Below are 15264 nucleotides of genomic sequence, written 5' to 3' on the forward strand. Positions count from 1 at the left end.
GCCCTCAGCCCCTCACTCAGACTGGCCAGGCACCCAGGCACCCACCCCCACCCTGATCCAGGACACCCTTCAGGGCAAAACAGCCGGCCCGCACCCGTGCACCAGGCCTCTACGCCTCTACCTAAAAGGGTAATATGCCTCCCAGCACCGGGATCAGCGGAGCCGCGAGGCCTCCCGGCACCGGGATCAGCATGACAGGGGGCAGCGCCCAAACCCCCTGATCAGCCCTGCTCTGTGCCTGATAGGGGGGAGCTCCCCAACCCCCTGATCGGCCCTGCTCTGTGTGTGACATGGTAGAGCCATAACCTCTCCATCGGCCCTGCCCCGAGTGTGACAGTGGTGGCGCCCCAACCCCCTGATCGGCCCTGCTCTGTGTGTGACATGGTAGAGCCATAACCTCTCCATCGGCCCTGCCCCGAGTGTGACAGTGGTGGCGCCCCAACCCCCTGATCGGCCCTGCTCTGTGTGTGACATGGTAGAGCCATAACCTCTCCATCGGCCCTGCCCCGAGTGTGACAGTGGTGGCGCCCCAACCCCCTGATCGGCCCTGCTCTGTGGGTGATAGAGGGTGGCGCCCCAACCCCCCTCCACGGGCCTTGCTCTGTGTGTGACAGGGTAGAGCCATAACCTCCCCATTGGCCCTGCCCTGAGTGTGACAGGGTGCAGCGCCCCAACCCCCTGATCTGCCCTGCTCTGTGTGTGACAGGGGGCAGTGCCCCAACCCCCTGATTGGCCCTGCTCTGTGCGTGACAGGGTACGGAGCCCCAACCCCCCTGATGGGCCCTGCTCTGTGCGTGACAGGGGGCAGTGCCCCAACCCCCTGATTGGCCCTGCTCTGTGCGTGACAGGGGGTGGCGCCGCAACCTCCCCATCGACCCTGCCTTGAGTGTGATAGGGGGCGGTGCCCCAACCCCCCAATCGGCCCTACCCTGAGCGTGACTGAGGGTGGCATCGCAACCTCCCGATTCGCCCTGCTCTGTGCATGACAGGGGGCAGTGCCCAACCCCCTGATTGGCCCTGCTCTGTGCGTGACAGGGGGTGGCGCCGCAACCTCCCCATCGACCCTGCCTTGAGTGTGACAGGGGGCGGGGGCCCAACCCCCCAATCGGCCCTACCCTGAGCGTGACTGAGGGTGGCATCGCAACCTCCCAATCCGCCCTGCTCTGTGCATGACAGGGGGCGGCGCCCCAACTCCCCAATCAGCCCTGCTCTGAGCCCAACCAGGGGCTGCACCTAGGGATTGGGCCTGCCCTCTGCCACCCGGGAGCAGGCCTAAGCCAGCAGGTCGTTATCTCCCGCGAGGTCCCAGACTGCAAGAGGGCACAGGCCGGGCTGAGGGACCCCCTCTCCCCCACGAGTGCACAAATTTTTGTGCACCGGGCCTCTAGTTATTATATAAGTGACAAAGAGTTATTATCCAGCATTTATTATAAAAATTCCACAAATTAACAATAGAAAGAAACAATAACCAAACAATGACAGAAGAAGATTCTGAAGGCATACATAGGAACTTCACAGAAGAAGAAATATGAAATGTAAGTAGAATGTAAGTACTATCAGGGGAGAGATTTTTGTTCACATGACTGTAAGTAGGAAAATCAATAAATTAGGTAAGCAATAATATCTAACAGTGAAAATGAAGGAACTACACTTACACCCAAGAATGTGGCGGAATCTTAGAAACATAACATCAAGTAAAAAAAAATCAAGTCACAGAAGACTACATGTGCATGATATATTTTTATGAATTGTTATATACAAATTGATTTTTTAAAAATGCAAGAGAATCACAGAATTTATACTGCACTTATCTGTAAAGAGTATTAAAGAAATAAAATAGAGAAGGAGTACACAGAGAGAAGTAGAAGTATTGATTATCTAACTTTCAAGTAGAGGGAAGGGTTAATGGGTGTTCATTTTCTTGTTATACTTTATAAGTTACATACTTTTTACATATATTCTTCAAATATTAGGTAATAAAAATGTATTTTTAAAAAAGAATACTTACTTATCTTTTCCTCTTCCCAATCCAATTCAAAGCAAGCCCATCAAAACCATACTTATATTCTGGTCACCTCCTTAGTAAAGCCTTATCTGTTCTTCAAATGGCAAAATTAATTGCTCCATGTTCTATTCTCTCACAGGATACTGTTATCCTCTCCCTAAGAATTTCTTCATTGTGTTTTGTATTACAACCAGTTGTCCATAGTCTATTTCTCCTACCATGTTGGAGACCCCTGAGGGTCAAAAGTCAATTTGTGTGACCCAGATGATAAAAATACTGAGCTAGAAGACTCTAGCTAATGTCAATATCATAGACAATTAAGTAAAATATAAATTAATAAAAATCATTTAGTTTGGAAAGGGAAAAGTACTAGTAAAACTATCTCTATTTTCAGATGATATGATCTTGTATACAGAAAATCCTAAGGAATTCATTTAAAAACTGTGAGAACTAATAAATGAGTTCAGCAAGGTTACAGGATACAATATCAATTTATAAAACTCTATTGTATTTCTATAAACTAGAAATAAACAATACAAAATTTTAAGTAAGGAGAAAACCCCATGTACAACAGCATCAAGAAGTATACAAGAAGTACAAGACTTATACACTGATAATTACAAATAATTTTTAGAAGAAATTAAAGAAAACCTAAATAAATAGAAAGACATTCCATGTTCATACATTGTAAGAATTAATATTATTAAGATGGCAATATTTTCCAAGTCAATCTATAAGTTCAATGCAATCCCTATCAAAATCCTGGCTTCCATTTTTTTTTAATCCTCACTCGAGGATATGTTTTTGGTATGTATGTTGTTGTTTTTTAATTGACTTAAGAAAGAGGAAGGGAGAGAGAGAAAAAAAAATATTGATGTGAGAGAGAAACATTGGTCAGTTGTCTTCTGTACATGCCCTGATCAAGGATCAAACCCACAACCTAGGTATGTACCCTGTATGTACTGTTATCCTCTCCCTAAGAATTTCTTCATTGTGTTTTGTATTACAACCAGTTGTCCATAGTCTATTTCTCCTACCATGTTGGAGACCCCTGAGGGTCAAAAGTCAATTTGTGTGACCCAGATGATAAAAATACTGAGCTAGAAGACTCTAGCTAATGTCAATATCATAGACAATTAAGTAAAATATAAATTAATAAAAATCATTAATAAAGCCTTAGTAAAGGGGATCAAACCCGCAAACTTTTGGTGTATAGACGATGCTCCAACCAACTGAGCCACCCAGCCAGGGCCCAGCTACCTTTCATTAATGTTTAAAATGTATTTTAGCCCTAGCTGGTTTGGCTCAGTGGACCAAAGAGCGTTGGCCTGCAGACCAAAGGGCCCCAGGTTCATTTCCAGTCAAGGGCACATATCTTGGTTGCAGGCTCCTCCCTAGCGAAGGCCGTGGTCAGGACTCATGCAGGAGGCAACCAATCAATGTGTTTCTCTCACATAGATATTTCTCTCTGCTTTCCCTCTCTCTTCCACTCTCTCTAAAAATCAATGGGAAAATATCCTCAGGTGAGGATTTAAAATATTTTTTAATTAATTCATTCTTAATTGACTTCTGATGCCAAGTTGGTTGACTATAGGAGGAAAAAAGTGCGTGAAATAAGAGGTTACAGTTAGTGAGAGCTTAAAAAGAGTGTAGGAGCTGGGAAAAAAGTCCTGGAAATTATATTTGTCTTTTTTTTAAAAAAGACAGGACTGAATACATTTTCTAGACTCTTGAGTTTAAGTCAAAGGATCATCTCAAAGGCAAGTGAAACAAACAGCAAGACATTGAGGTGGCTCAGAAAAGAAACTGTGGAAAGTTATGGAAAGATATTCGTGGGTTTGATTCCGGGTCAAGGGCACATATATCAATTGCAGGTTCATCCCTGCCCTGGTCAGGATACAGATGGGAGGCAATCAATGAGTCTCTTTCACGTAAAGAACTCTCTCTCTCTCTCTCTCTCTCTCTCTCTCTCTCTCCCTCCCTCCCTCCCTCCCTCTTGAAAAGCCAATGGAAAAAATATCCTCGGGTGAGGATTACAACAAAACAAAAGATCATAAGATCATCTCAATAGATTCTGAAAAAGCATTTGACAAAATTAAACATCCACTTGTGATAAAAAATAAACTCAACAATGTGGGTATGGAGAGAGCATACCCCAACATAATAATGGCTATATATGACAAACCCATAACTAACATTATACTCAATGGTGAAAACTGAAAGCTTTTCCCTTAAGATCAGGAACAAGATATGGATGCTCACTCTCACCACTTTTATTCAACACAGTACAGAGTTCCTAGCCACAGAAATCAGACAAGAAAAAAAAGGCATACAAATTGGAAAGGAAAAGCAAAACTGTCACTATTTTCAGATAACATGAAACTATATATAGAAAACCCTAAAGATTCCAACAACTATTAGAATAAATGAATTCACTAAAGTTAAAGGATACAAAATTAATATTCAGAAACCTGCACTTCTATACACTAATAACAAACTATCATAAAGAGAAATTTTTTTAAAAAACAATCCAATTTACAATTGCAAAAAAAGAATAAAATGCCTAGCAATAAATTTAACCAAGAAGGTAAAAGACCTGTATTCTGAAAACTATAAGACATTGGTGCAAGAAACTGAAGATGACACAAATAAATGGAAGGATATACTCTGCTCATGGATTGAAAGGATATTTTTTAAATGTCCATATCACTCGAAGCAATCTACAGATTTAATGCAATCTCTATCAAAATAGCAATGGCATTTTCCACAAAACTAGAACAAATAATCCTGAGATTTATATAAAACCACAAAAGACCCAAACTTGCCTAAGCTTTATGTCCAGTATAGATGCAAGTAACTTATAACTAATAAAAAAAAAAAAAACTTCAAATGGTATAATGGCATATTGTTATGGTATATTATCAATACTACCAATTTTTTCCTAACATTCCTTTATTAAATTGCCTGTAAGTACTCAGCTCCTCAAATGTTCTTTGAACCAGACTTACCATCTTACTGGTTATCTCATTAATTAATAAATAGGATAGAATATTTGACATATTTATTTTTATCTTTGTATGACAGTCATGTTTTTGTTTTTTTGCAAATAATAATTTAATAAAGTTCTTTTTTAAAAACTGGAGAACTGTAGAATATCCAACTTTTAATTTTGATTATTAAGGACTTTGGTTGTTTATGCTAAGTCAGTGGTCGGCAAACTCATTAGTCAACAGAGCCAAATATCAACAGTACTTCTTCAAAATAGACTCGCCCAGGCCAAAAACCGACTTCTGTGCATGGGCCACAAAGTTTCAATCACACTGTACGTGCGCGCCCACACGTGGTATTTTGTGGAAGAGCCACACTCAAGGGGCCAAAGAGCTGCATGTGGCTCGCGACCGCAGTTTGCTCAACACGGTGCTAAGCGAAATAAGCCAGTCAGAGAAAGATAAATATCATATGATTTCACTCATTTGTGGAATATAATGAACAATATAAAGTGATGAAAAAAAACAACAAACAGATCCAGAGACAGAGAAGCATCGATCAGACCATCAAACCTCAGAGGGATGGTAGGGAAGGGAGGGGGTAAGGGGGTGAGACCAACCATAGGACTTGTATGCATGCATAGAAGCCTAACCAATGGACACAGACACCAGGGAGGTTAGGGCATGAATGGGAGGGGTGGGGGGGCAATGGCAGGGTAAGGACACATACATAATACCTTAATCAATAAAGAAAAAAGAAAGGACTTGGGTTTTAACCTTCCAGTATTATTACCATCACTTGTTTTTGCTTACCATCATATTCCCCAGGATTCATCAGAACATGCTAGAACAGTCACTCAATAACTATTTGTTAAATAATTTTTTAACACATATAAAGTAGAAAAAACATACTCTCAAAGTGGATAAATTTAGCTTCATTAAAAATTCATTATTTTCTCACCCATGAAGAAGCTGAGAGAAGTAGTGCCAACCTGTGTGGAGAGCACCTCCTTATGAGGCTGGAGAGAAAACAAAAAGACTAATTCTATTCAACTGCTCAACAAGTATGTAAAAGCTCTATATACCATGAGAAAAGGCCTCCAAGACAAATTAATCAAAACAAAAGGGGAAATAATACCTATAGTGCAATATATTTTATGTAAAAAGATGAAAGGATAAAAAACATATATTCACATCATTATATGTGTAACAAAACTGTGAAAATATACAAAAGAATGTAATAACACTGGTAACCTGAGTTACATGGGTGAAAAACTTTGGAAAGAAACTTTTCAGATATATCTTTTCCTATTTTTTCAAACCATACAAATACATTAAACATTGAAAATAATTTTAAATAGTTACTTAAAAATTTTTTCATACAGCTCATGGAATCTCAGAGCGCTAGACACAGACAGGAACAATACTCAAAATCCCATCACAGAGTTGGCACTCGAGTATATTGACTGTAGAAACTTGGCACTACATTAGAACCACTGCCATTATTGCCTTGGGAAGGTAGATGCAATATTAACTATCATAAAACTATTATCCTCTCTTTATAAATGAGGTGACTGAGGTACAAGAAGCTACATATGCAGAATAAACCTAGGTAGTGTGATATAAACCTAGGTAGTGTGACTCCAAAACTTTTCTAATTAAGTAATGTCACCCTGTGTTGCTGCCCTTAGTATAGGCTAACTGGTCTGTCCTATTAATTTTTTTTATCCTCTCTCTATATCATTGTAGCTAGTTGTTATAGTCTTTTATTTTTGTTAAGTATTGTTCCATGAAGGAATTCATTTTGATGACTTCATCAGGAAAGAATGAAGCATTGGATTCAGGTTCTGGATTCATCTTTGGTTTTTGCTTCTAAATCTATTTCTCTTCATTAACACTTGATGATGTGAAGAGCTCTCTCTTCCAGGGCTTTTGAAAATATCATTAAGTGTGTTCATACCTTAAAAACTTTTATGTTCTCCATTACTGTAGAGCACATATTAATAGTAGGATTCTCTTTTGGTTCTTCTTCAACTCTCTCTTCTCCCACAGATCGTCTTTTTGCTAACTTTCTTTTTTCTTGTAATTCCTTCTTCAGTTTCATTTGGAAAAATTTCAGTGTCTTAAAAATCTCTCGGGAAAATTCATCTACATCAGCTTCCATGCTTTCCCCATTAAGATCCAAAAACCCTCCATCCATCCACCTGAATGAAAAGAAAAAAACAGTATTAAACTCAGAGACGTTTGGTGTTTGAAGGAACTTTAGGGATTCATTAGGCTAGACCTCTCATTTTAAAAGAGAAACAGCCCTGACTGGTTTGGCTCAGTGGATAGAGCGTTGGCCTGTGGACTGAAGGGTCCCAGGTTCGATTCCAGTCACACACAACAAAAATAAAAAAAATAAAAAGAATGCCTCCTTCTTAGGGGCCACTGCCTGCGGGGAAAAAAATAAAAAATAAAAGAGAAACAAATGAGGGCAAGAGTGTTAACAGGTTTTCTTAGTCACACAGATAGAGCTGATGGTAAAGAGACAAGATTAAAACCATCAGTTCAGCTATGCTGCATCGCTAAAATATGCACCAGACTGCAAATGGATAACTAATAGTATCAAAAGAAAATGTAGATTTGAATCCATACTTCTAATTTTTGGTGTGAACATTCGTCAGATTAACTACCTGCATTAAAAAAGGAATCACCTCTGGAAAACCTAAGTTATATTTTAGATATCATATGCATTAGTAAGCTTAGGTAGTTACTTTAGTAATATTTGATGCTTCTCCTTTAGGATACTTGGTTCTCTTTCAAATTAACAAATAAGTCCTACTTTAAACACTTAACTAACAAAACCAAAAAAATCAATATGCTAGTATGTTCATTTTATGAATCCTTTTACATCATTTGCTTTATTTTTATGACATTTATATTTATGAAATTACCGTTTTTCTGTTCGTTGCCACTTCAAGACTAAATTAAAAAACTTCTGATAGGGCTCAATGTTAACTTTCAATTTATCCAATTCAGGATATTTTGTCACTTCCCACTTGAAAAGTTCTTCTTCTTTATTAATAAACTGAACTGCTTCTTCAGATTCCTGAATACGTTTTTGCAGTTGTCTTACATCGGTCACATACTGAAAACAAATAATTTTTATCTCAAAAAATATCCATGTAATGTTATATAGAAACTTTCTCAACTTTACAACATTACTATGATAGCAAAAAGTATGGTTATATCTTAGAAAACTAAGCCACAAAAAAGATCATATAAATAGTATCAGTTCTAGGCCCATGAGTCAGGCTCTTGCTTGCCATGGTAAGCACACATTTTTCTTAAGCTTATGTAAACATGTCCTGTATTAATCTATGAACCAGCCATAACTATTGTCTTATATATTTATCAAACCTGTTGCATGCGGTCCAGTTCTGCAAATTCTGCAAACTCCTCCATGCGGCGTGATTCCTTTTCTAGTTCCAAAATCAATTTCTCTCTCTTGGCTATTAACTCATTTTCTTTTTTGCGTTTAGCAACTTCAATTATCTTTTTAAAAGACAATTAAATCATGTTAATTATTTTGTTACAAAGGAGTTATCAAATCAGAAATCTTAATGCTTTGTTTAGTCATAACTATTAAAGAAGCAAAAACAAAACACTGACTGATATTAAAATGCAAAGAATAATAAACCATACAAAAATTTTCCTTGATTTCCAAAGTGTCTGTAACAATTGTTATTTATTAATCAGATATAATTTCACTATTTATTGATTCTAGGATAATAATTAAAAAGCTACCATTTATTATCTACATTACCACAGGTATTATTATTCTCATTTCAGAGATGAAAAAACCTAGGCTTACAGAGGTTAAGAGGCAAGTCCAATGTCATAAAACCGTAAAAGTCAAAATCTAGATTAGAACTTTAGTTTACCTGACTTTTCATTATTATAATACCATCTCACTTCCCAATTTAGAAGAAACTGGCTAACACTAAAACTTTTTCAAAATCTAAACTATATTCAGAATCCTAATTCTGCTACTTCTTATCCCTGTGATATTGAACAAGTTATTTAACTTCTCTGAGACTTATTTTTCTCATCTATGAAATGAGAAAAATAAGATTACCTGGGATTTTTGTGAGTATTAAATTATTTAATAAATGGAAAAACTTAGTGTAGTACTTATTGTTATTATCAAGTTATATCATAGTTCTGACTTCTTTAACATTAGTCTCACTTCTTACTGTGAGTTAAGCCTAACAGCCTGTCCTAAGCCTGCAGGGCCATAAATGTTGCTAGTCCCAAACTCATATTGACACATGAAGTTACTTTTTAAAGGTAGACAGCAAGTATGTATGAAAACTGAATAAACACTATGCTTAAAATGTAAGAAAATAGCCCTAACCAGTTTGGCTCAGTGGATAGAGCGTTGGCCTGCAGACTCAAGGGTCCCAGGTTCAATTCCAGTCAAGGGCATGTACCTTGGTTGCGGACACAACCCCAGTGGGGAGTGTGCAGGAGGCAGCTGGTTGATGTTTCTCTCTCATCAATGTTTTTAACTCTCTATCCCTCTCCCTTCCTCTCTGTAAAAAATCAATAAAGCATATTTTTTAAAATGTCAGAAAATAAAATATACACTGAAAAATATATTTACCTCATCATTTTCATCAAAGATGGGATAAATTTTCCAAGGCCACAAAAGAACAGCTGAATTCAAAGCTAAATCTTCTTGAGGAAATATAAAAACATCTAAAAAGTAATTCATTCGGCGTTTGGATTCCTACAAAAAAGAAACTCCATATATAATACACCATATAGAAAATTTAAGGCAATTTGAAAAAGATAAGAACAACTTCTAATACTCTTTCAAATTTCAATTTGACTCAGATTAATTGATATTTTATATCACCCAAATAAGATGGGTATTTCAGTAGCTGTAAGATTTATTTGACCTCATAACACACAATTGCAGACTTCTATACAGAAAATAAAGCTTTAAAAAAATTTACTTGCAGATGATTTAATATAAGGTATTCTTGTTCCTCCTTGTACATGACTAAAAAAGGTGACCAAATATATAGCAAGCCTTTACTATAATTTTGATTCTAAATAATTTTATATATTTTATTCTTATGTATTTGATTTTTAAATTTTTAGTGACAAAGATTGTAGCATTTTTATTTTGTTACACAAAATAAGTAATGTTACCACCTTTTTTGCCTACAGCTAGTCTACAGAAATTGTCCAGAAAGAATTTAGGAATAAATGGCAAAGGAAAAAAAGCACCTTGAAAACCAATAGATTTACCTGAGTAGAGAAGTTGAATATTTTTACCCCCTACAGCTTTCATTGATCTATATGCAGTGCTGTAATTTTTAAAAGTTGAAATATAGATTACACATACATAATACCTTAATCAATAAAGAAAAAAGAAAGGACTTGGGTTTTAACCTTCCAGTATTATTACCATCACTTGTTTTTGCTTACCATCATATTCCCCAGGATTCATCAGAACATGCTAGAACAGTCACTCAATAACTATTTGTTAAATAATTTTTTAACACATATAAAGTAGAAAAAACATACTCTCAAAGTGGATAAATTTAGCTTCATTAAAAATTCATTATTTTCTCACCCATGAAGAAGCTGAGAGAAGTAGTGCCAACCTGTGTGGAGAGCACCTCCTTATGAGGCTGGAGAGAAAACAAAAAGACTAATTCTATTCAACTGCTCAACAAGTATGTAAAAGCTCTATATACCATGAGAAAAGGCCTCCAAGACAAATTAATCAAAACAAAAGGGGAAATAATACCTATAGTGCAATATATTTTATGTAAAAAGATGAAAGGATAAAAAACATATATTCACATCATTATATGTGTAACAAAACTGTGAAAATATACAAAAGAATGTAATAACACTGGTAACCTGAGTTACATGGGTGAAAAACTTTGGAAAGAAACTTTTCAGATATATCTTTTCCTATTTTTTCAAACCATACAAATACATTAAACATTGAAAATAATTTTAAATAGTTACTTAAAAATTTTTTCATACAGCTCATGGAATCTCAGAGCGCTAGACACAGACAGGAACAATACTCAAAATCCCATCACAGAGTTGGCACTCGAGTATATTGACTGTAGAAACTTGGCACTACATTAGAACCACTGCCATTATTGCCTTGGGAAGGTAGATGCAATATTAACTATCATAAAACTATTATCCTCTCTTTATAAATGAGGTGACTGAGGTACAAGAAGCTACATATGCAGAATAAACCTAGGTAGTGTGATATAAACCTAGGTAGTGTGACTCCAAAACTTTTCTAATTAAGTAATGTCACCCTGTGTTGCTGCCCTTAGTATAGGCTAACTGGTCTGTCCTATTAATTTTTTTTATCCTCTCTCTATATCATTGTAGCTAGTTGTTATAGTCTTTTATTTTTGTTAAGTATTGTTCCATGAAGGAATTCATTTTGATGACTTCATCAGGAAAGAATGAAGCATTGGATTCAGGTTCTGGATTCATCTTTGGTTTTTGCTTCTAAATCTATTTCTCTTCATTAACACTTGATGATGTGAAGAGCTCTCTCTTCCAGGGCTTTTGAAAATATCATTAAGTGTGTTCATACCTTAAAAACTTTTATGTTCTCCATTACTGTAGAGCACATATTAATAGTAGGATTCTCTTTTGGTTCTTCTTCAACTCTCTCTTCTCCCACAGATCGTCTTTTTGCTAACTTTCTTTTTTCTTGTAATTCCTTCTTCAGTTTCATTTGGAAAAATTTCAGTGTCTTAAAAATCTCTCGGGAAAATTCATCTACATCAGCTTCCATGCTTTCCCCATTAAGATCCAAAAACCCTCCATCCATCCACCTGAATGAAAAGAAAAAAACAGTATTAAACTCAGAGACGTTTGGTGTTTGAAGGAACTTTAGGGATTCATTAGGCTAGACCTCTCATTTTAAAAGAGAAACAGCCCTGACTGGTTTGGCTCAGTGGATAGAGCGTTGGCCTGTGGACTGAAGGGTCCCAGGTTCGATTCCAGTCACACACAACAAAAATAAAAAAAATAAAAAGAATGCCTCCTTCTTAGGGGCCACTGCCTGCGGGGAAAAAAATAAAAAATAAAAGAGAAACAAATGAGGGCAAGAGTGTTAACAGGTTTTCTTAGTCACACAGATAGAGCTGATGGTAAAGAGACAAGATTAAAACCATCAGTTCAGCTATGCTGCATCGCTAAAATATGCACCAGACTGCAAATGGATAACTAATAGTATCAAAAGAAAATGTAGATTTGAATCCATACTTCTAATTTTTGGTGTGAACATTCGTCAGATTAACTACCTGCATTAAAAAAGGAATCACCTCTGGAAAACCTAAGTTATATTTTAGATATCATATGCATTAGTAAGCTTAGGTAGTTACTTTAGTAATATTTGATGCTTCTCCTTTAGGATACTTGGTTCTCTTTCAAATTAACAAATAAGTCCTACTTTAAACACTTAACTAACAAAACCAAAAAAATCAATATGCTAGTATGTTCATTTTATGAATCCTTTTACATCATTTGCTTTATTTTTATGACATTTATATTTATGAAATTACCGTTTTTCTGTTCGTTGCCACTTCAAGACTAAATTAAAAAACTTCTGATAGGGCTCAATGTTAACTTTCAATTTATCCAATTCAGGATATTTTGTCACTTCCCACTTGAAAAGTTCTTCTTCTTTATTAATAAACTGAACTGCTTCTTCAGATTCCTGAATACGTTTTTGCAGTTGTCTTACATCGGTCACATACTGAAAACAAATAATTTTTATCTCAAAAAATATCCATGTAATGTTATATAGAAACTTTCTCAACTTTACAACATTACTATGATAGCAAAAAGTATGGTTATATCTTAGAAAACTAAGCCACAAAAAAGATCATATAAATAGTATCAGTTCTAGGCCCATGAGTCAGGCTCTTGCTTGCCATGGTAAGCACACATTTTTCTTAAGCTTATGTAAACATGTCCTGTATTAATCTATGAACCAGCCATAACTATTGTCTTATATATTTATCAAACCTGTTGCATGCGGTCCAGTTCTGCAAATTCTGCAAACTCCTCCATGCGGCGTGATTCCTTTTCTAGTTCCAAAATCAATTTCTCTCTCTTGGCTATTAACTCATTTTCTTTTTTGCGTTTAGCAACTTCAATTATCTTTTTAAAAGACAATTAAATCATGTTAATTATTTTGTTACAAAGGAGTTATCAAATCAGAAATCTTAATGCTTTGTTTAGTCATAACTATTAAAGAAGCAAAAACAAAACACTGACTGATATTAAAATGCAAAGAATAATAAACCATACAAAAATTTTCCTTGATTTCCAAAGTGTCTGTAACAATTGTTATTTATTAATCAGATATAATTTCACTATTTATTGATTCTAGGATAATAATTAAAAAGCTACCATTTATTATCTACATTACCACAGGTATTATTATTCTCATTTCAGAGATGAAAAAACCTAGGCTTACAGAGGTTAAGAGGCAAGTCCAATGTCATAAAACCGTAAAAGTCAAAATCTAGATTAGAACTTTAGTTTACCTGACTTTTCATTATTATAATACCATCTCACTTCCCAATTTAGAAGAAACTGGCTAACACTAAAACTTTTTCAAAATCTAAACTATATTCAGAATCCTAATTCTGCTACTTCTTATCCCTGTGATATTGAACAAGTTATTTAACTTCTCTGAGACTTATTTTTCTCATCTATGAAATGAGAAAAATAAGATTACCTGGGATTTTTGTGAGTATTAAATTATTTAATAAATGGAAAAACTTAGTGTAGTACTTATTGTTATTATCAAGTTATATCATAGTTCTGACTTCTTTAACATTAGTCTCACTTCTTACTGTGAGTTAAGCCTAACAGCCTGTCCTAAGCCTGCAGGGCCATAAATGTTGCTAGTCCCAAACTCATATTGACACATGAAGTTACTTTTTAAAGGTAGACAGCAAGTATGTATGAAAACTGAATAAACACTATGCTTAAAATGTAAGAAAATAGCCCTAACCAGTTTGGCTCAGTGGATAGAGCGTTGGCCTGCAGACTCAAGGGTCCCAGGTTCAATTCCAGTCAAGGGCATGTACCTTGGTTGCGGACACAACCCCAGTGGGGAGTGTGCAGGAGGCAGCTGGTTGATGTTTCTCTCTCATCAATGTTTTTAACTCTCTATCCCTCTCCCTTCCTCTCTGTAAAAAATCAATAAAGCATATTTTTTAAAATGTCAGAAAATAAAATATACACTGAAAAATATATTTACCTCATCATTTTCATCAAAGATGGGATAAATTTTCCAAGGCCACAAAAGAACAGCTGAATTCAAAGCTAAATCTTCTTGAGGAAATATAAAAACATCTAAAAAGTAATTCATTCGGCGTTTGGATTCCTACAAAAAAGAAACTCCATATATAATACACCATATAGAAAATTTAAGGCAATTTGAAAAAGATAAGAACAACTTCTAATACTCTTTCAAATTTCAATTTGACTCAGATTAATTGATATTTTATATCACCCAAATAAGATGGGTATTTCAGTAGCTGTAAGATTTATTTGACCTCATAACACACAATTGCAGACTTCTATACAGAAAATAAAGCTTTAAAAAAATTTACTTGCAGATGATTTAATATAAGGTATTCTTGTTCCTCCTTGTACATGACTAAAAAAGGTGACCAAATATATAGCAAGCCTTTACTATAATTTTGATTCTAAATAATTTTATATATTTTATTCTTATGTATTTGATTTTTAAATTTTTAGTGACAAAGATTGTAGCATTTTTATTTTGTTACACAAAATAAGTAATGTTACCACCTTTTTTGCCTACAGCTAGTCTACAGAAATTGTCCAGAAAGAATTTAGGAATAAATGGCAAAGGAAAAAAAGCACCTTGAAAACCAATAGATTTACCTGAGTAGAGAAGTTGAATATTTTTACCCCCTACAGCTTTCATTGATCTATATGCAGTGCTGTAATTTTTAAAAGTTGAAATATAGATTCAAAGGTAAATTGAAGGTTTTTGGTTTAATCTTATCTACACTAATAAAAGAGAAACATGGTAATTGGCGTACGACCGCTACCCTTCCCACTGGCTAATCAGCATATCCTTATGCAAATTAACTGTCAGCCAAGATGGCGGCTGGCAGCCATGCACTGAAGCGAACACATGAGGCTTGCTTCCTTCATTGAAGGAGGAAGCCAACGTTCCCCGCC

At 35.9% G+C, this 15264-nt stretch overlaps 1 protein-coding gene across 1 annotated transcript in view; it reads right to left on the minus strand.

The window, feature by feature from the left end:
- The window catches only part of DNAH12 (dynein, axonemal, heavy chain 12), a 260675-nt gene that overhangs the window by 173379 nt on the left and 72032 nt on the right, over positions 1–15264 (minus strand). The window contains exons 16-23 of the mRNA XM_014541350.1: positions 14309–14434; positions 13063–13197; positions 12597–12790; positions 11621–11864; positions 9641–9766; positions 8395–8529; positions 7929–8122; positions 6953–7196 (exon numbers count right to left, since the gene is read on the minus strand). Coding sequence (XP_014396836.1) covers positions 6953–7196; positions 7929–8122; positions 8395–8529; positions 9641–9766; positions 11621–11864; positions 12597–12790; positions 13063–13197; positions 14309–14434 — 1398 coding nt within the window. The remainder of the gene's footprint in view (positions 1–6952; positions 7197–7928; positions 8123–8394; positions 8530–9640; positions 9767–11620; positions 11865–12596; positions 12791–13062; positions 13198–14308; positions 14435–15264) is intronic.

The sequence above is a fragment of the Myotis brandtii genome, unplaced genomic scaffold (assembly GCF_000412655.1).
Source record: "Myotis brandtii unplaced genomic scaffold, ASM41265v1 scaffold268, whole genome shotgun sequence".
NCBI lineage: Eukaryota > Metazoa > Chordata > Mammalia > Chiroptera > Vespertilionidae > Myotis > Myotis brandtii.